The sequence below is a fragment of the Ylistrum balloti genome, unplaced genomic scaffold, assembly GCF_031769215.1.
Source record: "Ylistrum balloti isolate Yb309-2 unplaced genomic scaffold, AGI_CSIRO_Ybal_v1 Utg371276, whole genome shotgun sequence".
NCBI lineage: Eukaryota > Metazoa > Mollusca > Bivalvia > Pectinida > Pectinidae > Ylistrum > Ylistrum balloti.
The window spans coordinates 87,203-114,717 of NW_026782686.1; the positions used below are offsets into that span (position 1 = coordinate 87,203).

Below are 27,515 nucleotides of genomic sequence, written 5' to 3' on the forward strand. Positions count from 1 at the left end.
TGCTATAACTAACAGAACTATAATAACATAACTTCACTGGTTCTGCTATAACTATCAGAACATCACCTGGTTCTGCTATAACTAACAGAACTTCACTTGGTTCTGCTATAACTAACAGAACATCACCTGGTTCTGCTATAACTAACAGAACATCACCTGGTTCTGCTATAACTAACAGAACATCACCTGGTTCTGCTATAACTAACAGAACTTCACTTGGTTCACTTGCTTACAATGACTAACGAAGTACCACTTCATTACACTGACCAACACAGCATAATTTGCTTCATTATGCTGACAAACATTCAATCTACAAGATAAAAATCAGAGATTCTTCGGGCAAGCATTATGGCTTTCATCTGTGGTGACACCAGGTGGCGGTGCAGCATCCTCATGGTAGCAGCTGGACTGCGTGCCCATGTCTCCAATACGTGTTTCATAGGATACTCTAGTCGAAAACGCTGCCATTCTCCTATTGTTTCCAAAGATACCCCTACCCTCTCTGCCATCATTCTCCAGTCAGCACCTGTAAAGTTTATACTGTTCCCTAAGAGCTTTGTTATGTTACAGTAAAACAAATAAAATGTAGTATGTGAATTAAATGATGTGAACGTTTGAACAACTAAACTGGAGTTATCTTGGCAAAGGACTGGCAAACAATACCAGATGGATGAACTTACTAAGTTGAAAATATTGAATATTGAGCAAATTTTGGTATCTTCCACTTTAAATCTTGCACTTGTAGGAAATAATTTCAATTTATATATATATATTTATATATATATATATAACATAGCAGGGAAGGAGGTTACAAACCATTGGCCTTGTAGAGACTGAGTTCACTGACCAGGTAGTGCCTCAGACCAGCGTCCATCTTACTGACCAGTGTGTCCCCTGGCAGCTTCTTCAGAGGCTGAAATGTTGAATGGATGGCTCACTTACAAAAATTGTTGATATCATTACTAAAAGTTTAGGTAATATCTGAAATCTGTATATTGTAACCATTGTTTCTTGTATATATATATTGTAACAAAGTGACTTGTGTGTCTTAGCTATGGGCATTTGTGTCTTGTGTTTACAAACTGTTACTAGTGTCTCAGGTGTCTTTTTATTGTAACTACATTGCAGTATTACATGTGGACATTTGTGTCTAGTGAGTGTATTGTACAATACTATATGACTGCTGATTTTTTTTGTGGTTTAAGCTCATGGTGTGCTTTTTAGGGTAAAAACTTACATGGATATTACATAACCACCAGTGCACATATAATTTTTTTATCTGAAATCTTATTCTTTTCTTTTTATTTTAATGGTACATCTATAGCCATGAAAACAACAAATACTTCTTTACAGAGAATACTTAATGATGTACAATGCATACTGTAACAAGTCTTCTGTGTCTATATATACTGTAACAAGTGTCTCCTGTGTCTATTTATACTGTAACAAGTCTTCTGTATCTATATATACTGTAACAAGTGTCTCCTGTGTCTATATATACTGTAACAAGTGTCTCCTGTGTCTATATATACTGTAACAAGTCTTCTGTGTCTATATATACTGTAACAAGTCTTCTGTGTCTATTTATATACTGAAACAAGTCTTCTGTATCTATATATACTATAACAAGTGTCTCCTGTGTCTATATATACTGTAACAAGTCTCCTGTGTCTATATATACTATAACAAGTGTCTCCTGTGTCTATATATACTGTAACAAGTCTTCTGTGACTATATATACTGTAACAAGTGTCTCCTGTGTCTATATATACTGTAACAAATCTCCTGTGTCTATATATACTGTAACAAGTGTCTCCTGTGTCTATATATACTGTAACAAGTGTCTCCTGTGTCTATATATACTGTGACAAGTCTCCTGTGTCTATATATACTGTAACAAGTGTCTCCTGTGTCTATATATACTGTAACAAGTGTCTCCTGTGTCTATATATACTGTAACAAGTGTCCCCTGTGTCTATATATACTGTAACAAGTCTTCTGTATCTATATATACTGTAACAAGTCTTCTGTGTCTATATATACTGTAACAAGTGTCTCCTGTGTCTATATATACTGTAACAAGTGTCTTCTGTGTCTATATATACTGTGACAAGTCTCCTGTGTCTATATATACTGTAACAAGTCTTCTGTGTCTATATATACTGTAACAAGTCTTCTGTGTCTATATATACTGTAACAAGTCTTCTGTGTCTATATATACTGTAACAAGTCTTCTGTGTCTATATATACTGTAACAAGTGTCTCCTGTGTCTATATATACTGTAACAAGTCTTCTGTGTCTATATATACTGTAACAAGTGTCTCCTGTGTCTGTATATACTGTAACAAGTCTTCTGTGTCTATATATACTGTAACAAGTGTCTCCTGTGTCTATATATACTGTAACAAGTGTCTCCTGTGTCTATATATACTGTGACAAGTCTCCTGTGTCTATATATACTGTAACAAGTGTCTCCTGTGTCTATATATACTGTGACAAGTCTTCTGTGTCTATATATACTGTAACAAGTCTTCTGTGTCTATATATACTGTAACAAGTCTCCTGTGTCTATATATACTGTAACAAGTGTCTCCTGTGTCTATATATACTGTAACAAGTGTCTCCTGTGTCTATATATACTGTGACAAGTCTCCTGTGTCTATATATACTGTAACAAGTGTCTCCTGTGTCTATATATACTGTAACAAGTCTTCTGTGTCTATATATACTGTAACAAGTCTTCTGTGTCTATATATACAGTAACAAGTCTTCTGTGTCTATATATACTGTAACAAGTCTTCTGTGTCTATATATACTGTAACAAGTGTCTCCTGTGTCTATATATACTGTAACAAGTGTCTCCTGTGTCTATATATACTGTAACAAGTGTCTCCTGTGTCTATATATACTGTAACAAGTGTCTCCTGTGTCTATATATACTGTGACAAGTCTTCTGTGTCTATATATACTGTAACAAGTCTTCTGTGTCTATATATACTGTAACAAGTCTTCTGTGTCTATATATACTGTAACAAGTGTCTCCTGTGTCTATATATACTGTAACAAGTGTCTCCTGTGTCTATATATACTGTGACAAGTCTCCTGTGTCTATATATACTGTAACAAGTGTCTCCTGTGTCTATATATACTGTAACAAGTCTTCTGTATCTATATATACTGTAACAAGTCTTCTGTGTCTATATATACTGTAACAAGTGTCCCCTGTGTTTATATATACTATAACAAGTCTTCTGTGTCTATATATACTGTAACAAGTCTTCTGTGTCTATATATACTGTAACAAGTCTTCTGTGTCTATATATATATATACTGTAACTCAGTGTGTCCTGTGTCTATCTGTTTGATTAATGTCTCTTGGGTACAGTATATGAACAGGACATTACAGATATGTACCTAGATACCACTAAGGTATCAATATGTTCTATCTGTAGTGATAGTGTTATTGTAAGCGAACAATAAAATGCTGTTCTCCTAATGGCATTTAGTTTGTTAATGGACCTTCAAGCACAGACAATAACAGAGATCATAAACAATTAATCTATACCAGTAAATTTCCTAACTGATCACTTTGCTTTATCGACACAGAATGTTTGTTTACAAAATGTACGTCCCTGTGAGAAGGAAAGAGACTACAAAAGGTAAGATACTGGGAAACTGGTTTGTTGACCAGTTCAGGTGTGTAAATCCTAGCCTACTTTTACTGTAAAAGCAGGTGATCAATCATATCAAGGACACTCTCCAGATACACCTAACTGAATGAAAAGTGTCTGTTCACTGTGTCACAGTGATGTATTATCTATGTATGTGGTAGAGAAATAGTTTTACAATGGGTAATATCAGACTTGTTTGTTGTGTATAGAACATTCCTTTTCCCAGCGCTCCATATCTCTTTGATTTAGCCACACATACAAATTTATAATGTGAATAACCTGTCTTTATCAAGTCATTTATCACTCTAGAAACCTTCATATCTGACCTTGTATAGTCTCATTACAGAGACATGCTCTATACAGAAGTGTGTGGGCATTTACCTAGGTCGGAGATACTTACTGGACTGAGCTGGAAAGTTTGGAGGTTCTTGACAATGGAAGAAACCTGGTATTTTCCAGGATGCGATGTTGCTTTGGTCTCTTTAACAATTACTTTCTCTTTCTCATCCTCCTCATCTGTTTCATCATTATCTGAGCCATTATATGTGAATACTTCACTGCCCTCTACAAGACAAAAAATACTCATTAAATGTGAATACTTCACTGCCCTCTACAAGACAAACAATACCCATTAAATATGAATACTTCACTGACTTCTACAAGACAAAAAGTAGCCATTAAATGTGAATACTTCATTGCCCTCTACAAAATTAACCATACCCATTAAATGTTAATACTTCTTGCCCTCTACAAAACAAACCGTACCCATTAAATCTGAAAACCAAGTGTCCTCTAGAAAACACAGAGGAGCCTTCTACAAAACAAACAGTTCTGATTAAATATAAAAACCTGAATGTCTTCTACGAAGCAAACTGTACCCATTAAATGTATAATATAAGTATTTATACTCTCTTCAAAGCAAGCAATACTTATTAAATGTGAAAACCAAGGCGTCCTCTTCAAAGCAAACACTACCCATTAAATGTGAAAACCTAGGTGCCCTCTTCAAAGCCACCAGTACCCATTGAATATGAAAATCTTAGTGCTTTCTACAAGGCATACAGTACCCATTAAATGTATAAACCTATTTAACACACAATGCAAACCATACCCATTAAATATGAAAACCTAAATGCATTCCACAACGCAAACTGTTGCCACTAAATGTAAGCATTTATACCCTCTACAACACAAACTGTAGCCACTAAATGTAAGCATTTATACCCTCTACAACGCAAACTGTAGCCACTAAATGTAAGCATTTATACACTCTACAACACAAACGTAAACTACAACGCAAACTGTAGCCACTAAACGTAAGCATTTATACCCTCCACAACGCAAACTGTAGCCACTAAACGTAAGCATTTATACCCTCCACAACGCAAACTGTAGCCACTAAACGTAAGCATTTATACCCTCCACAACGCAAACTGTAGCCACTAAACGTAAGCATTTATACCCTCCACAACGCAAACTCTCTAGCCACTCTACAACACAAACTTTAGCCACTAAATGTAAGCATTTATACCCTCTACAACGCAAACTGTAGCCACTAAATGTAAGCATTTATACACTCTACAACACAAACTTTAGCCACTAAACGTAAGCATTTATACCCTCTACAACGCAAACTTTAGCCACTAAACATAAGCATTTATACCCTCTACAACGCAAACTTTAGCCACTAAACGTAAGCATTTATACCCTCTACAACGCAAACTATAGCCACTAAACGTAAGCATTTATACCCTCTACAACGCAAACTATAGCCACTAAACGTAAGCATTTATACCCTCTACAACGCAAACTCTAGCCACTAAATGTAAGCATTTATACACTCTACAACACAAACTTTAGCCACTAAATGTAAGCATTTATACCCTCTACAACGCAAACTGTAGCCACTAAATGTAAGCATTTATACACTCTACAACACAAACTTTAGCCACTAAACGTAAGCATTTATACCCTCTACAACGCAAACTGTAGCCACTAAACATAAGCATTTATACCCTCTACAACGCAAACTCTAGCCACTAAACGTAAGCATTTATACCCTCCACAACGCAAACTCTAGCCACTAAACGTAAGCATTTATACCCTCTACAACACAAACTCTAGCCACTAAACGTAAGCATTTATACCCTCCACAACGCAAACTGTAGCCACTAAACGTAAGCATTTATACCCTCCACAACGCAAACTGTAGCCACTAAACGTAAGCATTGATACACTCTACAATGCAAATGGTACCTATTAAATGTGAAAGCCTACCTGTTGTTTGCAAAACTAAATGTACTTATTAAAATTTAAAACCTCTCTGTCTTTTGTGAATCAAAGAGCACCCATTAAACTTTAATGCTTCACTGACTTCTAGAAAACAAATACCCATTTAATGTGAAAATCTAACTGACCTCTTTCTAATTAGCTTATATTGATGAGGTTTTAGAAGTTATAGAATGGACATAGATATATGAAACATTTTTATAATTGATCGAAGGACTCTCTCAATATGTTGCTAAACTACAAGTTCAATCATTCATGAATAATAAAACCAAATAAGTAAATCCTATATAAGGGTACTCTGGCTGAAAATTCCACCTGCAATGTCAATATATATATAGGCAGGGCCAATTCTTTTGGTCCTAATAACTTTCACCATGGAAGATGAACAAAAAAAGAATAAAATTAGATAAATAGAGGTTTCCTGACAAGTGACTATGGTACACAGTAGTTCTTTCACTCAAGTGAGTTATTTTTCAAAAGTTACAAAAGTTTGGTCAAAGGTCATATTGTCAGCCAAACAAACATTCTAAATTGTTATACCACATGTGGTTTAACATGTGTGTTAATACAAGAGTTGGACTGATTAATTGATGCCTTTGAAAATATGGTAGAATATATATAATCTGCCTCATTAAGATAGCTGAATACCGATGACTGACCACTTGCTGTAGACTTACTTGTTTCATATAGAAGAAACCTTGCCTTGTGTTTAGCATCCTCTAAAGAAAGGCACTGCTGAATGTCCTCTAAACCAGCCTCTAGGTTCATTTTAGTCTGTAGTAACTTAACAAGGTTCATATTCATTTGAGTTGTTCTGGTTTCTAACTCCTCTATCCTTGACTCCACACTGCCTTTGGCAGGTTTCTGTTTCTTGGTGTCCTGTTTGTGAGCCAAACTATTGATGAGATCTAGTAAAGCATCCATCGATACCTCCCCTGTGTCCTTTTTTTGCTCTTCCTCTCCCAGTTGGAAACCTTTTGACTTGGCATCCTCCACTAATTTTGTGGTGAGCGTTAGCCAGTTATCTTGTAGTTGTTTGTTTTTGGTGGTGAGTGCTGCCAACTGTCCCTGTAACTCCTCATTGTCTTTGGTAAGAGTCTCAATGGCCTGTTTGGACTTGGCTGTAGAGCTGCTGGCAGATCGAGGAAAAGACTGGCCCCGTGATGAGCTGGGACGTCTTTCTCCTCCATCCTTCTTCATGCCTAACTTCTTTGGTTTATTACTTGCCATACGATGAATGTAACCCTCATTGGAAATGTCTCTTTTTTACACTACACAAATCCATACTAAGAAATCTTCAATGGCCAAACCTGAAACAGGAAAGGAAGAAATTCAAGTAAAAGATGCAGTGAGCTTAGTGTCCACACATTATAAAACACATTCTAGCACAATGATCTCTATGATAATGGCAAACTGGCACTCCCACATGTGTACAAATACAAGACTCCATTTACTATTTTTAATTCACGTAATTAACAGTCATTTACATTACTGTAAAATGTATAAGAAATGGTGCCTAGGAAATCATACATGAGACTTAGTAAGAAGCTGGGTGGTTGAAAGAGGTTAAGAGAGGTCAGGAACAAAAAAAAAGAGCCAGATGTATTTTTTTCTTGAAGTCGAGGGTCATGAAGCTCAGAGGTACATGTAGATGGAGAGGTATATCAGCATGTATGAATAACACCAGTTTTAAACTAAATTTATGTTTTGGTCAGAAGTACCCTGAAACCTTTGATCAAATTAAAATCGACTGAACTTGGCTGTGTTGACTGAGTTGTACCATGCTGTGCTGTGTGTTGTGCTGTGTTGACTGAGTTGTACCATGCTGTGCTGTGTGTTGTGCTGTGTTGACTGAGTTGTACCATGCTGTGCTGTGTGTTGTGTTGTGTTGACTGAGTTGTACCATGCTGTTCTGTGTGTGTTGTGCTGTGTTGAGTTGTACCATGCTGTTCTGTGTGTTGTGTTGTGTTGACTGAGTTGTACCATGCTGTGCTGTGTGTTGTGCTGTGTTGACTGAGTTGTACCATGCTGTGCTGTGTGTTGTGCTGTGTTGACTGAGTTGTACCATGCTGTTCTGTGTGTTGTGTTGACTGAGTTGTACCATGCTGTGCTGTGTGTTGTGCTGTGTTGACTGAGTTGTACCATGCTGTTCTGTGTGTTGTGTTGTGTTGACTGAGTTGTACCATGCTGTTCTGTGTGTTGTGCTGTGTTGAGTTGTACCATGCTGTTCTGTGTGTTGTGTTGTGTTGACTGAGTTGTACCATGCTGTTCTGTGTGTGTTGTTGTGTACCATGCTGTTCTGTGTGTTGTGCTGTGTTGAGTTGTACCATGCTGTTCTGTGTGTTGTGTTGTGTTGACTGAGTTGTACCATGCTGTTCTGTGTGTTGTGCTGTGTTGACTGAGTTGTACCATGCTGTTCTGTGTGTTGTGCTGTGTTGACTGAGTTGTACCATGCTGTTCTGTGTGTTGTGCTGTGTTGAGTTGTACCATGCTGTTGTGTTCTGTTGTGCTGTGTTGACTGAGTTGTACCATGCTGTTCTGTGTGTGTTGTGCTGTGTTTACTGAGTTGTACCATGCTGTTCTGTGTGTGCTGTGCTGTGTTAAGTTGTACCATGCTGTGCTGTGTGTGCTGTGCTGTGTTGACTGAGTTGTACCATGCTGTTCTGTATGTGTTTTGCTGTGTTGAGTTGTACCATGCTGTTCTGTGTGTTGTGCTGTGTTGACTGAGTTGTACCATGCTGTTCTGTGTGTCCTGTGCTGTGTTAAGTTTTAACATGCTGTTCTCTGTGTGTTGTGCTGTGTTGACTGAGTTGTACCTTGCTGTTCTGTGTGTGTTGTGCTGTGTTTACTGAGTTGTACCATGCTGTTCTGTGTGTGCTGTGCTGTGTTAAGTTGTACCATGCTGTTCTGTGTGTTGTGCTGTGTTGACTGAGTTGTACCATGCTGTTCTGTGTGTTGTGCTGTGTTGAGTTGTACCATGCTGTTCTGTGTGTTGTGTTGTGTTGACTGAGTTGTACCATGCTGTTCTGTGTGTGTTGTGCTGTGTTAGGTTGTACCATGCTGTTCTGTGTGTGCTGTGCTGTGTTGACTGAGTTGTACCATGCTGTTCTGTGTGTGTTGTGCTGTGTTGACTGAGTTGTACCATGCTGTTCTGTGTGTTGTGCTGTGTTGACTGAGTTGTACCATGTTGTTCTGTGTGTGTTGCGCTTTGTTGACTGACTTGTGATATTCTTACTGTGTTGTGTTGAGTAGTACTGAGCACTGTTGTGTTGTATTATACTGTATTATCTCAGTTGTGCTGGTACTGTATCTGTGCTACTATGTGTTGTGCTCTGTGTTTTCCTTTGCTGTTTTGAGTTGTTTTGTATAGTGTTTTGTTGTGTTGCTCTGTTTTTTTGTTGTACTCTTCTGTTCTGTGTTGTGATATGTTGAGTTATGTTGTGTGGTGTTGTAGTGTGCAAATAAACTGTTATGTGCTGTGTTGTGCTATGTTGTGTTGTGTGTTTTGTGTGTGTTGTGTTGCTGTGTTGTGTTACCTTGCTGTGTTGTGTTGTGTGTTTACATATGCTGTTCTGTGTTGTGCTGTGTCTTGTTGTATTGTGTTGTGCTGTTCTATGTTGTACTGTGCTGTGCTTTTCTGTGTTGTGTTTTGATGTGCTGTTTTGTTGTTCTGTGTTGTGTTTTTTTTGTGATGTTTTGTATTGTGTTGTGTTTTGTTATGCTGGTCTATGTTGTGCGATTTGTGCTGTGTTGTGTTGTGTGTTTTGCTGTGCTGTTTTGTTGTTCTGTGTTGTGTTTTTTGTGCTGTGTTGTGTTGTGTGTTTTGATGTGCTGTTTTGTTGTTCTGTGTTGTGTTTTTTTTGTGATGTTTTGTATTGTGTTGTGTTTTGTTATGCTGATCTATGTTGTGCGATTTGTGCTGTGTTGTGTTGTGTGTTTTGCTGTGCTGTTTTGTTGTTCTGTGTTGTGTTTTTTGTGCTGTGTTGAACTGTGTTTTTTTGTAATGTTTTGCGTTGTGCTGTGTTTTGCTATGCTGATCTATGTTGTGCGATTTGTGCTGTGTTGTGTGTTTTGTTGTGCTGTTTTGTTGTTCTGTGTTGTGCTGTATTTGATGTGTTGTAAAGTGCTGTTCTGTGTGGCGTTGTGTTGCATTAAGCTGTATTGAATTGTATCCTGTTGTGCTGTATTGTGATGTAATGTGCTATGCTGTGCTGTTAGAAGTGATTAAGTCGGGTCTTTAGCTGTTTACATCTGACAGTAAATTATGATCAGTCCAGCCCTCAGTATTAATATAGGACTTTGGTAGAGCCAACACTGTTTGTATCAGTAGGTTTCTTTTACTCTTCAGTTGGATACCCGGGAGTATGCAGGGTAATTGAGCAGTAAGGAAAATAAAGTCAAGGACTTAGAGCCGTTACAACAATCAATAATTTAGTCCAGCAATCAAATTAACCTGTCTTCATTTCATTAGGAGAAAAGTTAATTGGAATTTTATGTTGCATTCAATAAAACTAGAATTCTGATTAGAAGAAAAATGTTGCATTGTCAACTTTACATTCAATATTGCATTGACATAATGTGATGGTTGTGGATATGAAATGGTTGTCTGCCTGATTACTTAGTCTGCACATTCTATATATATATATATGTATTGAGGTAACACAATATAAAACTGCTATTACAGTGTTAAATTACATTACATCCCATAACTCCACTGAGTAACTTAATTCAAAATGTTTATATTGTATGAATTTTGTGCTATGGTTTTTAACAAACAAATGGTTTTTAACAAACAAATGTGTTTTTAACATTTTCATAGACTTTGTGTCAAATCATGAATCACTTAGAATACAATAGATCAAACAAACATGGATATTGTATGACATTTAAATTTGATAAGTTCATTTTTGAAATTCAGTTTTATCAATACTACTATACTGTACATGTATTCTGTATTTGGCTGTATCAGATCACCCAATTTATTCGCATTGACTCACAGTAATAAAATCAATATCTATTTACCGTGTGGAATTTGTATAAAGTAACATGCTAGAAGTTTGATCAATATGAGGTGAGTTTGAATGGTTTATTAATTGACAAGTAAATAAGTAATGAGAAAAAACAGTAATCAATTGACAATCAGCTGCAGGCATTTTCTCTTTTTCTTTGGAAAAAATAATCTATATTAAGAGGAAGTATGTGTAGTCAAGGCTGTTAGATGTGTACTAAGAACATTGATACGCATATGTAAATTGAGCTACACATATACACAAAGCACTGAGTATAAATGTACACATTTTAATCCAAGTCAAGGTATCAGTTCTTATTTTCAACTTATTGAAACACAATACTTACTGTAGCAACATCAAAATATCATTTTCAAGGGACACATACAGTCTTTAAATAAACTGTACAATGACCTTATATGTGCTGTTTTGAGGACAATAATAAATTGAAAGGTTCAAATTTCAATTTATTTATCTCTTGGTAAATGAAATATTTAAAACCACCATTGATACATATCATTATTGACTGGACATGTATCACCAGGTCTGGTCCACTGTTTGATATCACATTTCATGGTTCCACACTGTATATGGGTAAACAAAATCTTTATATGACATGTTTGACTACAAATGTAACCAAAACAGTATCATTTATTCACTATCAATGCCAAGATCAAGACAATATGTAAAATAAATGTCAACATTTACCCCTGAATAATAAATACAGGTGTCTATTGTTAAAAACCCAGATTAATTAAAAACAGAAAGAGCATGTACAGACAGGTTAAAACTACCTCGTTAAAGAACAGTCTTCCTAATTTGATGTGGTCTTGTCCACAGCTGTTTGGCTCAGTTCTAATTAATTAACTTTCACATTAGAATTTATGTAATATCATACAGTTTTTAATAGCAAAAAAACCAAATTCCAAATATTCTGAAAAAAATATATCAAATATTATTTTCATAATACCTGTTTGTAGATAACCCTTAATTGCTACATGAAAGGAATCTGACTTAATGCTAAGCTGAATTGACAATGCTGACCCTGATCTGGAAATCCTAGCAACGAGGTCTTCAACTTACTCAGTGATATTGCATAAGTAGAGGATTAATTAAGATAGTCATAGCCACACATCATGTCAAAACCACAATCTGTGGTAACACATAATACACCGTTCCTGTATTTTGATAAGAAAAGGACGATCTGTACACATACACAAATAGTGAGCAAACAGATCAACAGATTGTGCAATTGAAACAAAACCCAGTAAGACTATGATTTTATGTTAATATAAGATATTGAGTTTTCACAAAGTCATTATATACCACAGGACTTACTGATACTTGTGTTAGGATATTCAAATCTCATATGTAAACAACTCTAATCAAAGTTGATAATAGTAAGGTTACTAGTCTCTTTTGTTGACAAAAGTTTGGAGGGATCTAAAGGACCTCTAGATTGTAATTTTGTAAAATAATCAAACTGTTCACAACTTGTAATAGTTTTGCTTTATTATATTCTGTCTGAACCAAAACCTGATGAAACTGGACATGCATAACTGGATAGGAAAATGAACCTGCATAAATGTGAAGAAAACTTCATAAATGAATATACAGTAAAGCCTGTCTTATCATTACATAACACTGAAACCTCTGTAAACTGGATATAACAGTAAAACCTGTCTAAACATAACACTGAAACCTCTGTAAACTGGATATAACAGTAAAACCTGTCTTGTCATAACATAACACTGAAACCTCTGTAAACTGGATATAACTGTAAAACCTGTCTAAACATAACACTGAAACCTCTGTAAACTGGATATAACAGTAAAACCTGTCTAAACATAACACTGAAACCTCTGTAAACTGGATATAACTGTAAAACCTGTCTAAACATAACACTGAAACCTCTGTAAACTGGATATAACTGTAAAACCTGTCTAAACATAACACTGAAACCTCTGTAAACTGGATATAACAGTAAAACCTGTCTAAACATAACATAACACTGAAACCTCTGTAAACTGGATATAACAGTAAAACCTGTCTTGTCATAACATAACACTGAAACCTCTGTAAACTGGATATAACAGTAAAACCTGTCTAAACATAACACTGAAACCTCTGTAAACTGGATATAACAGTAAAACCTGTCTTGTCATAACATAACACTGAAACCTCTCTTAACTGGATATAACTGTAAAACCTGTCTAAACATAACACTGAAACCTCTGTAAACTGGATATAACAGTAAAACCTGTCTAAACATAACATAACACTGAAACCTCTGTAAACTGGATATAACTGTAAAACCTGTCTAAACATAACACTGAAACCTCTGTAAACTGGATATAACAGTAAAACCTGTCTAAACATAACACTGAAACCTCTGTAAACTGGATATAACAGTAAAACCTGTCTAAACATAACACTGAAACCTCTGTAAACTGGATATAACAGTAAAACCTGTCTTGTCATAACATAACACTGAAACCTCTGTAAACTGGATATAACAGTAAAACCTGTCTAAACATAACACTGAAACCTCTGTAAACTGGATATAACAGTAAAACCTGTCTTGTCATAACATAACACTGAAACCTCTCTAAACTGGATATAACTGTAAAACCTGTCTAAACATAACACTGAAACCTCTGTAAACTGGATATAACAGTAAAACCTGTCTAAACCTTACATAACACTGAAACCTCTGTAAACTGGATATAACTGTAAAAGTCTAAACATAACAAAACCTGGATATAACAGTAAAACCTGTCTTGTCATAACATAACACTGAAACCTCTGTAAACTGGATATAACAGTAAAACCTGTCTAAACATAACACTGAAACCTCTGTAAACTGGATATAACAGTAAAACCTGTCTTGTCATAACATAACACTGAAATCTCTGTAAACTGGATATAATAACCTGTAAACATAACACTGAAATCTCTGTAAACTGGATATAACTGTAAAACCTGTCTAAACATAACACTGAAACCTCTGTAAACTGGATATAACAGTAAAACCTGTCTTGTCATAACATAACACTGAAATCTCTGTAAACTGGATATAACTGTAAAACCTGTCTTGTCATAACTTAACACTGAAACCTCTGTAAACTGGATATAACAATAAAGCAGTGTATACTGAAAAAAAACAACAAAACCTGTTTAAACTCTACAAGAAACGTGTATAAACTGAACACCAAAGTAAAACCTGTCTAAACATTACACAACAGTAATACTTTTCTCAATCGTGCATAACAGTAAACCTGTAAAATCCGGAAATAGAAGTAAATTTGTCTAAACAGGACACAACACAGTAAACCTGTCTAAATTGGACATAAAATCAAACGTGCCTATACCAGTGACTTTGCTGAAAACCTGTCTAAAATGGACAGTGAAACTTGTATAAACTGAACATAACAGTAAACCAGTGTCTCTGGAGGAGAGTATAAATCTTTGCAAGTCTTTTTATAATGTTACCATATCTTAACTCCGCATACCTCTGGTATAAATGTTCAGTGTCATACATTAGTATATATCACAACACCACGTATTTGAACGGTTATGACCTGCATGTGGCACAATTTGATGTCTAATGAGTGATGACTAACTATGTATGTATGGGACATATGTACCGTACATATATATAGCCTAATGACACATGTATTAATATGTGACAGTTGGATGTCTCACCTCTTCTTAATCTTAAAGAAAACAATCACAAGTACACCTATCGTGGGAGAATATTGTAATGAAGTTAGTAAAATGTCAGTTGTATCCCTACCTTTCTTCAAACTGCCGGTGGCTAAAAAGGATTAATACTTATCATCTACCTTATCCACATGCTATAAGACGTTGGTAAGGAAGCTAGACATGCGCATTCAAATTTAGTAAGTACTCGTACGTCATTTCCGTAAACATTGCATATGGCTGCTCAAGATGAACTGTCAAACGAGACTAATCGATAATGCAGTCTGATGCCAGTGTTGGTGTTCCTCGCTAGTATACACAGAAAGTAAAGCTACCAAGTTATGCCCTTCATGTATTTTACATCGATGATATTGGTTTTTGTTCGTCAGACTCCAAGGTAGCCTCGGCTCTGTTGCTTTAGCCGAGCTTGGAAGATGGGACTAGTATGCGTATGGTTATGAATGTAGAATCTGGATTCGGAGAACTGAGGCGTGGGCTGTCATCTGTTCGGCGTACCTAAACCACATGTAAACCACCAGCATTACTCTGACACGTGATTAAAGTGAATATTAATAGAGTAGTGACGACCACGGAGATATCTGTTAGCCAGAGAAGCAATCAATGATTGATCCATACATCTAAAGCCATCAGGATCTTAAGTAAAAACACGCGATTCATTCGTGGATACAGAGTTAAGGCAGCTGAGGTACCGAGTGTGTAAGGTGGGCACGGATCGCTATGCTTTAACTTTTACGTGGCTTTAAGTATTGTGTAAGAGATGTTCTCCATTATGATGGGCAGGATCATGTCGGTCTTCTGCACAAAATGCATAAGTCTTTAGTTTCCAAGTCTGAAGGTCGTTTTGATGTGAGGGCACCTCTTGCTACATTTGATACCATTGATCTTGGGGAGGATATTGCATTCATTCAGTCTAACACCAATGATGAAAGTGTCAGTGAATCAAGTGATGAGGCTAACAAATTAGAGGTCTTTAAAAAGCGCCAGATTTTTGGAAAGCATGACAGTTCTAAATATGAACCAAGTAATAGACATGTGTATGAGAAATTAAGTGAAGGGCAGAGTGGGACAAATAATGTTAAAGAGTCAAGGCCAGATAACAGTGAGTTTATGAATCAACGACCAAGTCCAGATGATTCATTCTCTGACAGTTCCGATTCTGACAATGGTTATATACAGAGTGGTTACCTGTCTATGACAGATGGACGTATAACAAAGCATGACTTTCCAGGTAAAGTACCCACATCACCATTCCCTAGTCGATACTCACGAGTGGTTGACAACGATGCTTCTCAGGACAACACCCCCACCTCTTCCCCTAATCTACAGCGCAGTCCCCTGCCTGCACTACTTCAGGAACTGGAACATGTCAAATTAGAGTCAAAACGCAAAGCACTAGAAAAGCGCATTCAGAGGTTACAGGTAACGACTCGACCTGTGGAACGCCCAAGGAGTACAACACCCATCAATGTTGTCACGCTAGATGAATACAGAGAAATCAGCTCCCCGGAGAAACAGCAAACACCAGAACATCTAGAGAAGCTGAAGATCAAGCTTCCTGCAGAGGATTTTAGTTGTATAAGACAGAGAAGTCCCTGGAAGGCCAGAGGAAGTATCGGTGAAGCCTCAAATGTTTTCAATTTCAGTGAGGAACATCTTTTTACCCACACAAAATCAGCATTTCTGCTTCAGAATGATGGGTCAGTTGGTCAGTCACCAAAGAGAATCCTCATCCCCCCGAGTCTTTCTCCTGCTCTCTCACCTGCTGCCTCCCCTGTCAAATCTGTAGGGCATACCAACATCCCACCACAAACTGCCTCTCCCAAATTCTACTACAATCCAGTGTTAAAACCCCAATCGGGGACACCAAGTCAACAGCCCACCCCAGCTGTGTCAAGTCATGTGCGTGACAACTGGATTGCTTTTGACGATAACGGGGTTTCACAGAAAAGTACTCCTGCCAAAATTCAGTCCAAAACAGAAAGTGCCAAAGACTCTATTAACAAAGAATTATGTATTCAAGGAAATATTTGCTCCAATCCTGAAGCAGGGAAATTTAGTGAGAGTGTTACTGAGGATTCAACTGTGAAATTGAGTATACCTCATATTATTGAACATGCAGTCTGTGGCAGTGAACAAGAAGAAATCTTAACAATCAATATAGAGGAATTCAAAAATGGTAAAAAAGTCTGTAATATAAATGTGTCCGAGTCTTCAAACAAAGATATTAGCAACGAATCTAGTGAGGATGGATCTAAAAATCATACCGAGGAGGTAGTGGCTGGGGATGTATGTGGTGGGGACACTATGCATGGGGTGGATCAGGGACAGCAGGACCAGTGCAGTCAAGGGGGTTGTGTAACGCCTACTACAAACAACTATACTGATAGCATTGATACAGAGGGAAAAACTAATATTTCATTACAGCCCAGCACAGAAATACAGCGTTCAAATTTTCTCCCAGAAAATCAATCTCAAGATTTGCCAAGTCAGCCACTTAGGAAAGATATCCAGGATGTAGGTGTACCTGAACAGCTGATTTCTCCTGATGCTGATAAAACCTTGTCAACCTCGAGTAATACATCCCCTGATTCTTCTGTTATTTTAACCTCTCCGCCACAACCTGTGGGCAGTAAGACTGTCAACAACCTTAAATAAAAACAGCATTATATCATATATACAGGTAAGACATTTTCATAAATAATTCCCACATGCTAGCATATATTGCTCTTTAGATTTATTGGTATTTATTGAGTCAATGACAAAAGAAGACTGACAGAGACACTGTCAGACAATGTCAGACTGATGATGAGACTGTCAGACTGATGATGAGACTGTCAGACAATGTCAGACTGATGATGAGACTGTCAGACAATGACAGGCTGATGATGAGACTGTCAGGCTGATGATGAGACTGTCAGACAATGTCAGACTGATGATGAGACTGTCAGACTGATGATGAGACTGTCAGACAATGTCAGACTGATGATGAGACTGTCAGACAATGACAGGCTGATGATGAGACTGTCAGGCTGATGATGAGACTGTCAGACAATGTCAGACTGATGATGAGACTGTCAAACAATGTCAGACTGATGATGAGACTGTCAGGCTGATGATGAGACTGTCAGACAATGTCAGACTGATGATGAGACTGTCGGACAATGTCAGACTGATGATGAGACTGTCGGACAACGTTGGGCTGATGATGAGACTGTCAGACAATGACAGGCTGATGATGAGACTGTCAGACAATGTCAGGCTGATGATGAGAGTGTTGATGAGATGGTCAAAGTGATGATGAGACTGTCAGACAATGTCAGGCTGACGATGAGACTGTCAGACTGATGATGAGACTGTCAGACAATGACAGGCTGATGATGAGACTGTCAGACAATGTCAGACTGATGATGAGACTGTCAGACAATGTCAGACTGATGATGAGACTGTCAGACTGATGATGAGACTGTCAAACAATGTCAGACTGATGATGAGACTGTCAGGCTGATGATGAGACTGTCAGACAATGTCAGACTGATGATGAGACTGTCAGACTGATGATGAGACTGTCGGACAACGTTGGGCTGATGATGAGACTGTCAGACAATGACAGGCTGATGATGAGAATGTCAGACAATGTCAGGCTGATGATGAGAGTGTTGATGAGATGGTCAAAGTGATGATGAGACTGTCAGACAATGTCAGGCTGACGATGAGACTGTCAGACTGATGATGAGACTGTCAGACAATGACAGGCTGATGATGAGACTGTCAGACAATGTCAGGCTGATGATGAGACTGTCAGACAATGACAGGCTGATGATGAGACTGTCAGACTGATGATGAGACTGTCAGACAATGACAGGCTGATGATGAGACTGTCAGACTGATGATGAGACTGTCAGACAATGACAGGCTGATGATGAGACTGTCAGACAATGACAGGCTGATGATGAGACTGTCAGACAATGTCAGACTGATGATGAGACTGTCAGACAATGACAGGCTGATGATGAGACTGTCAGACAATGTCAGGCTGATGATGAGACTGTCAGACTGATGATGAGACTGTCAGACAATGACAGGCTGATGATGAGACTGTCAGACAATGACAGGCTGATGATGAGACTGTCAGACAATGACAGGCTGATGATGAGACTGTCAGACAATGACAGGCTGATGATGAGACTGTCAGACAATGACAGGCTGATGATGAGACTGTCAGACAATGACAGGCTGATGATGAGACTGTCAGACAATGACAGGCTGATGATGAGACTGTCAGACAATGACAGGCTGATGATGAGACTGTCAGACAATGACAGGCTGATGATGAGACTGTCAGACAATGTCAGACTGATGATGAGACTGTCAGACAATGTCAGACTGATGATGAGACTATCAGACAATGTCAGACTGATGATGAGACTGTCAGACAACGTTGGGCTGATGATGAGACAGTCAGACTGATGATGAGACTGTCAGACTGATGATGAGACTGTCAAACAATGACAGGCTGATGATGAGACTGTCAGACTGATGATGGGACTGTTGATGAGACTGTCAGGCTGATGATGAGACTGTCAAACAATGACAGGCTGATGATGAGACTGTCAGACAATGTCAGACTGATGATGAGACTGTCAGGCTGATGATGAGACTGTCAGACAATGTCAGACTGATGATGAGACAGTCAGACTGATGATGAGACTGTCAGACAATGTCAGACTGATGATGAGACTGTCAGACAATGTCAGACTGATGATGAGACTGTCAGACAATGTCAGACTGATGATGAGACTGTCAGGCTGATGATGAGACTGTCAGACAATGTCAGACTGATGATGAGACTGTCGGACAACGTTGGGCTGATGATGAGACAGTCAGACTGATGATGAGACTGTCAGACTGATGATGAGACTGTCAAACAATGACAGGCTGATGATGAGACTGTCAGACAATGTCAGACTGATGATGAGACTGTCAGACAATGTGGGGCTGATGATGTGACTGTCAGACAATGACAGGCTGATGATGAGAATGTCAGACAATGTCGGGCTGATGATGAGACAGTCAGACTGATGATGAGAATGTCAGACAATGTCAGACTGATGATGAAACTGTATGACAACTATTATATTCTAACTTGTTATATAATTAGATGTTTTCAGTTTCAGATTCTCGCAAGAAAATTAAGTGATATATAAAAAGGCTTTTAACATCATCTCATGTCTTATTTGGATTGACCTTGCTGTGATTTCCACTTGTAGAGTTTATTGAATTTCTGCATATTCTTTCAATGATACTTCAGAAACAATTTTTTTATAAACTCAAATTTAGACCATGGCATATTACATCAAATTGAGTTAAACTTGAATCATACAACACATATGGTATGATAATTTAATTTTGTATTGGTGTGTTTTTTTTTGCTGTTCAGGTTTTTCGTTTATCTAGTAAAGTAGTGAATTTATCTAGACCTACTGTAACCTATGGGTTAATACTGGTATGTATCTACCTGTATATTCTAAAGATACCTACCTGTACAAAACAATATATATAGAAGCTGTTGAACTGCATAAGTGATTAAATACCTGGGGATGAAAGGTGTTATTGACTGGTCAAGTTGATATACACCTGGGGATGAAAGGTGTTATAGACTGGTCAAGTTGATATATACTTGGGGATGAAAGGTGTTATAGACTGGTCAAGTTGATATACACCTGGGGATGAAAGGTGTTATAGACTGGTCAAGTTGATACATACTTGGCGATGAAAGGTGTTATAGACTGGTCAAGTTGATAGATACCTGGGCATGAAAGGTGTTATAGACTGGTCAAGTTAATATACACCTGGGTATGAAAAGTGTTATAGACTGGTCAAGTTGATATACACATGGGGATGAAAGGTGTTATAGACTGGTCAAGTTGATATACAAATGGAGATGGAAGGTGTTATAGACTGGTCAAGTTGATATACACCTGAGGATGAAAGGTGTTATAGACTGGTCAAGTGGATATACAAATGGAGATGAAAGGTGTTATAGACTGGTCAAGTTGATATACACCTGGGTATGAAAGGTGTTATAGACTGGTCAAGTTGATATATACCTGGGGATGAAAGGTGTTATAGACTGGTCAAGTTGATACATGCCTTGGTATGAAAGGTGTTATAGACTGGTTAAATTAGGTCAGTATGTGAATCTCTTCCTGGTTAGGTCAGTAGATAGACCTCTTCCTGGTGAGGTCAGTAGATAGACCTCTTCCTGGTGAGGTCAGTAGATAGACCTCTTCCTGGTTAGGTCAGGAGATAGACCTCTTCCTGGTGAGGTCAGTTGATGGACATCTTTCTTGTGAGGTAGATGGACCTCCTCCCTGAGAGGTCAGCAGATTTACCTATGCTGAGGTAAAGGGATTGCTGTCACTTCATTCTTGAATATGGTCACTGAAGATGTTTCCTTTTATACTTTGAGTTGGGTATGAAAAGGTCATGCCCCTATGGGGTTAGGTCAGGCTCTTCCTGATTATGTTAGTTAAAGGGATCCCATGTGACAAGATATTCTGTCGGAGAAACATCTGCTCCATTAATGGTAGTGTAGGGACATTTGCCATCTATTTCAGAACATAAATACTCTGACAAAAAACAGTATTCTATTGATGAAATTCACCAATGTATGGGCTACAAGACAGTTGTGATAACTGTTTCATGTTAGGGTTACAGTCATGAGGAACAGGAAAATTGTAACTGTATTTTACATACTGGTATACTTGTGTCTGAAATTTTTACCGGAAATAAGTAATTGAAAACTTGTTAAAATCCATTTACTTGATTTCCTGCAATATTTTGTTCTCCAGCTGTGGAAATCAAATTTAAAGGTACTCTACTGACAAAGTGTGTTTTCTGTTTTATTTAAAGTTGAATCTATAAAAATGTGAAAAGTGATTGTGACTGACATCTGGTTTGTGCTGATAAATCAGATGAAGTAGGTCTGCTGTTGAAATCTTTAGATGGATTGAGTAGGTCTTAATTTTATCACAACAGAAACAATTGTAGCCATAATTTTATCTCCTAAAATAGAGATAAATCTGAAGAGGATGAAAGTGCAACATATGATGAAGATAATTTGATACTTGACAGATGGTGTTATCTTCTGCACTGACTTACACATATCCTGTTTTACTATGACTGGTCATGGTTCCTTTATGTGGTTTAAAGTTATCACATTGATTATGTTGGTATGATTGATATTAACACTAACATTACACATTCACTGTAAGAATCAGATAATATTGCCCTTTCTTCAGAAGTACTGGATGGATCTTCCTCAAATTCCATACGTAGGTTTTCTTTGGTTCCTAGTTGTGCCCGTTTGATTTTGGGACGGGTAAAAAATCAAAATGGGTAACAGGCGGCTATCGTGGATGTTTTCATTGAAGCTTGTTATTGCTATTCCTTGAAAAGTACTCAATGGATCTCTCTCAAATTTCATATGTAGGCTCCCCTTGGTCCCAAGTTGTGCCCATCTAATTTGGGGACAGACCGGAAAAACAAAATGGCAGACAGGTGGCCATCTTGGATTTTGACTTTGCAAAGTTTCTGATTATTTCTACAGGTTACAAAATGTTAACACCTAAATTAAACTAGTGTAATGATAGCATTACTGATGTTTACTGGTGTAATGATAACATCACTGATGTTTACTGGTGTAAAGATAACATCACTGATGTTTACTGGTGTAATGATAACATCACTGGTGTTTACTGGTGTAATGTTATGTTCAGTGATGATAATATTGATGTTGACTTGTGAACTAATGTCTGGACAGAAAGAAATAAGAGATGTCAAAAGACATGGAGGGAAATATGTGTACAAGAGGTAAAAAATGTGTAGTAGACATCAAATATTCATACTTGTATTCTGATGTGTGATTAAGAATTCTGCATGATGTTTCCAGTTAAAGTCAAATGCCTTTGTTTTTTTATGAGAGATTAGATGTGTGACCTTAAAGACGAAATATTGCTCTAGAGGTCAAATGTTTGTACAAGAGGTTTTGTGTTTGTAGTGAGGTCATAATATGAGTGTCCAGGTTAGATTTGTATACTAGAGGTCAACTGTTTGTACTTAAAATTCAAATGTGTATACCAAAGGTCAAATGTTTGTACTTTAGTGGAATGACTTGAAGTATAACACAGACCAAATTTTTGTACTAAAGATCAAATGTTTGTACTTCAGGTCAAATGTATGTAATTGAGATCAAATGAGTGTACTAGAGGTCAAATGTATTTTACTGAAGGTCAGATATGTGTAATACAGATTGGTGTGTGTACTAGAGGTCATGTATCTATAATATTTATAAGGTCAACTGCATGAAATATAGGTTAGATATGTGGATAAGGAGTCAAACATTTGTACTAAAGGTCAAACAATAGTAAGAGGTCAATTGTTTGTACTAAATGTGAAATGTTCATTTTATGATACGTGCAGGTGAATGTAAGTACAAGTGTAGAAATGGAAGATTCTCTTGTTCAACCGTTGTAGGGACAATGTGTTTTCCCATTCCTTTCTGTTACAAATTTGATACTGTTGACCACTCCATGGATGGAAGCCATAGGAGAATGTGATGCTTCCTTGGAGATCTCAAACCTGGGATGTTATTGTTTTTTGGAGCAAAAATTACTTGCTGTGAAGAGGTGGTCATGTAAAAGGTGAAAATATAGATCACCTTACTAGCATTTGCTAGCATGTATTTCACTTTAGTTAAGAAGCAGAGTGTCTGGTGAGAGAACAAGGGTTGTTAGTTCCCATGGGGACAGGGTATTTTCATTACTTCATCCTACTACAGATTTGGTACAGTTGACCATTCCAGGGATAGAATCTATAAGATATCAAGATGCTTTCTTTGAGATATTGAATCTTGGCTGTTGTTGTCATTGGGATCAAAGACTTCTGAGGGAGGGGATGTGTGAAAGGAGAGAGTTCAGGTCACATTATAACTAGCCTTGGCTAGTTTGAACCCTGCAGGAGGCAGTGTTTTCCAGTACTCCTTCCTTTAAGATATGTATCAGGTGTCTGTGTATTCTGATTCTGGTTTTCATTGTTGGAATGGAGTGGACAAAAGCTTGTTTATGATTGACTTATCAGATACATGAGTGAATACTACAAGAATATAGCACCAGGTAGCAGGAAAATGACCATCAGTATAACTTGTGGACATTCTGTCATCTGCTAATTGTCAACTACCAGTGTGAACATTATCCCATCTGCTCCTTGTCCACTACCAGAAATTTTACCCATTGTCCTCCTTGACAAATGAATTGTCCATGCTTTGATTGAAGACAGTTATCCAGAAATTGCTTTCCCTATCCTGGCAGTTATACAGTCTGTAATCACAAAGGCAGCTTGTGTTTGTTAAGGCAACACATCGACAACATGTTTTGTTAGCTTTAGGAATTAAGGGAGATTGCTTGACACTGTGGGTACTATGTCTAGTGATTGGTTACCATGGATTAGTCCGTACATATCAAGGGAAGCAACTCTTACTTGGTGTATCTGAGATAGTATAGTCTCAGATTGTATAACCTATAACGTACATGGTAACAGGATAAAATGGATTTTATCACATGGTTGTCTTGTTTATTCAGTTAACATACTCATGTCATATGTTTGCATGTTACACATGTAATTTAGTCATTGTCATGCCACTTTGGATTTGGATCATAAAATGACAGCACACGTTCACAGATGGCATTGTAACATAACAATGGAGACCATAAATAAAGATATTCTGTCGGACATAACTTCAAGTGTGATGTGGAAATTTCCCTCTTTTACCATATCTGCTTGGAAAATAAATCATGTGATAAAAAGGATCAGACACTTGTTTCCATTTGGTATGATTATGAAACTTGTCACAAAATTTTCCAAAATGAAAAACCAATTTATAGACTTGTTTAATTAATTCACATATGTAACGGAAATGATCCTATATATCTTAAATTAAACTCTTTTGAATTATTCATAATATGTTTTGTAATTTAAAAAGAAAATCATGTGTACATACTTTGCTTAATAAGATGTGGCAATGTGTACGACTGTTTAAATAAAATTAAGTGTGATGATGATCTCAGTCACAAAAGCATGCCCTGTCAACTGACTCACAGAAACCACTAAAGCATGCTCTGTTAACTAGCTGACAGGAACCATTGAAGCATGCTCTGTCAACTAGCTGACAGGAACCATTGAAGCATGCTCTGTCAACTAGCTGACAGGAACCATTGAAGCATGTTCTGTCAACTAGCTGACAGGAACCATTGAAGCATGCTCTGTCAACTGGCTGACAGGAACCATTGAAGCATGCTCTGTCAACTGGCTGACATGAACCATTGAAGCATGCTCTGTCAACTAGCTGACAGGAACCATTGAAGCATGCTCTGTCAACTGACTGACAGGAACCATTGAAGCATGCTCTGTCAACTGGCTGACATGAACCATTGAAGCATGCTGTCAACTGGCTGACAGGAACCATTGAAGCATGCTCTGTCAACTGGCTGACATGAACCATTGAAGCATGCTCTGTCAACTGGCTGACATGAACCAATGAAGCATGCTCTGTCAACTAGCTGACAGGAAGCATTGAAACATGCTCTGTCAGCTAACTGACAGGAACCATTGCATGCATTTTCAAATGACTGACATGAGCCATTGCAGAATTCTCTTTCAATTGACTGTCAGGAACCACAGAACAGCCTGAATATTAATAATAATCTCCTGAATATTGGTGATAAATCCCTGACTATAGGTTATCATAAGTAATAAGGGGGTTATCATCAGTAATTAGGGTACTGTCATCAGTAATTAGGGTACTGTCATCAATAATTAGGGGGCTATCATCAGTAATTAGGGTGACTATCATCAGTAATTAGGGGGCTATCATCAATAATTAGGGGGCTATCATAAGTAATTAGGGTACTGTCATCAGTAATTAGGGGTTGTCATCAATAATAAGGGGGCTATCATCAGTAATTAGGGTACTGTCATCAGTAATTAGGGTACTGTCATCAATAATTAGGGTGACTATCATCAGTAATTAGGGGGCTATCATCAATAATTAGGGGGCTATCATCAATAATTAGGGGGCTATCATTAGTAATTAGGGTACTGTCATCAGTAATAAGGGGTTGTCATCAATAATTAGGGGGCTATCATCAGTAATTAGGGTACTGTCATCAGTAATTAGGGCCTGTCATCAATAATTAGGGGGCTATCATCAGTAATTAGGGTACTGTTATCAGTAATTAGGGCCTGTCATCAATAATTAGTGTGCTATCATCAATAATTAGGGGGCTATCATCAATAATTAGGGGTTCTTCATCAATAATTAGGGGGCTATCATCAATAATTAGGATACTTTCATCAGTAAATAGGGGGTTATCATCAATAATTAGGGGGTTATCATCAATAATTAGGGATTTATCATCAATAATTAGGATACTTTCATCAGTAAATAGGGGGCTATCATCAATAATTAGGGGGTTATCATCAATAATTAGGATACTTTCATCAGTAAATAGGGGGCTATCATCAATAATTAGGATACTTTCATCAGTAAATAGGGGGCTATCATCAATTTGGGGGCTGTCATCAGTAATTAGGGGGCTATCATCAGTAATTAGTGTGCTATCATCAGTAATTAGTGTGCTATCATCAGTAATTAGTGTGCTATCATCAGTAATTAGTGTGCTATCATCAGTAATTAGTGTGCTATCATCAGTAATTAGAGGCTTTCATTAGTAATTAGGGTACTGTCATCAGTAATTAGGGGGCTATCATCAGTAATTTGGGGGCTGTCATCAGTAATTAATTAGGGGGCTATCATCAGTAATTAGTGTGTTATCATCAGTAATTAGTGTGCTATCATCAGTAATTAGTGTGCTATCATCAGTAATTAGGGCTGCTATCATCAATAATTAGGGGGCTATCATCAGTAATTAGTGTGTTATCATCAGTAATTAGTGTGCTATCATCAGTAATTAGTGTGCTATCATCAGTAATAAGGGCTGCTATCATCAATAATTAGGGGTTTATCATCAGTAATTAGGGTTGTTTTCATCAGTAATAAGAGGGCTGTCATCAATAGTTTGGGGGGTTATTACCAGTGGTCGGTTAAACATTGCTTGTCTCAATTAAATTAGTTAATAGACATTTGGCTATACAGATAGAACTGTGTCTCTCCTCAAAGTGAGAGGATCATAAGCATGAATATAGGATGTTCTCACAAAGATATGTAGGAGGTCCTCATTAAAATGAAATATTAACGACCTGTAATCAATTAATCCATTGTATTTCCTTGGTAGTCTGTAACATGGAAAATGTAACAAAAAATTTCTTTACTACCAGGTTATATGCACTGTATACTCTCAAGCAGATTTTAATTATTTAGAAGAGGGAGAAAAAGGTTTTCCTTGCTTACACTTATTTGACCAGGTTGATGTTTTTTTCTTTTTTAAACATGTTTTTGCAAGGATTATAAAACAAAGAATGTAACAATATCAAATTTGTGAAATAAAAAGCCATATTTACTTGTATGTATGTATTATCAATATTCTCCATGAGTAGTTTCAGGGGAAACAACTCCTTGTTCCTGTGACTGCTAAGCCATTTAGACCACTTCTGATAGAAAATATCTGATCTTTGTTTTCTATGATGGTAGGGTCAATATTTGTGTAAGGGAACACACTATCTCTGTTTGGAAAATGATGGAACAAAGGCATTATGAACAACAGATTCCCTTGAACTCATTTCATATTGGCATCAGAAATATTGAAGAAT

At 37.3% G+C, this 27,515-nt stretch overlaps 3 protein-coding genes across 4 annotated transcripts in view; 1 reads left to right on the forward strand and 2 right to left on the reverse strand.

Moving 5' to 3' along the window:
* Positions 1-305: 305 nt before the first annotated feature.
* On the reverse strand, positions 306-7,191 carry LOC132561760 (uncharacterized). Its single transcript, XM_060226461.1, has 4 exons — positions 6,639-7,191; positions 4,073-4,236; positions 817-913; positions 306-526 (listed from the first exon to the last, which is right to left on the reverse strand). Exons 1-4 carry the CDS (start codon positions 7,189-7,191, stop codon positions 306-308), a joined length of 1,035 nt encoding a protein of 344 aa, XP_060082444.1.
* Positions 7,192-7,696: 505 nt separating this feature from the next.
* Positions 7,697-8,737, reverse strand: LOC132561765 (mucin-3A-like). Its single transcript, XM_060226465.1, has one exon. It carries the CDS (start codon positions 8,735-8,737, stop codon positions 7,697-7,699), a length of 1,041 nt encoding a protein of 346 aa, XP_060082448.1.
* Positions 8,738-17,211: 8,474 nt separating this feature from the next.
* Positions 17,212-27,515, forward strand: part of LOC132561764 (protein stoned-B-like) — a 34,473-nt gene continuing 24,169 nt past the window's right edge. For both annotated transcript variants that reach the window (XR_009554722.1, XM_060226464.1), the window contains exon 1: positions 17,212-17,370. The gene's annotated coding sequence lies outside the window, so the exon portion shown is untranslated. The remainder of the gene's footprint in view (positions 17,371-27,515) is intronic.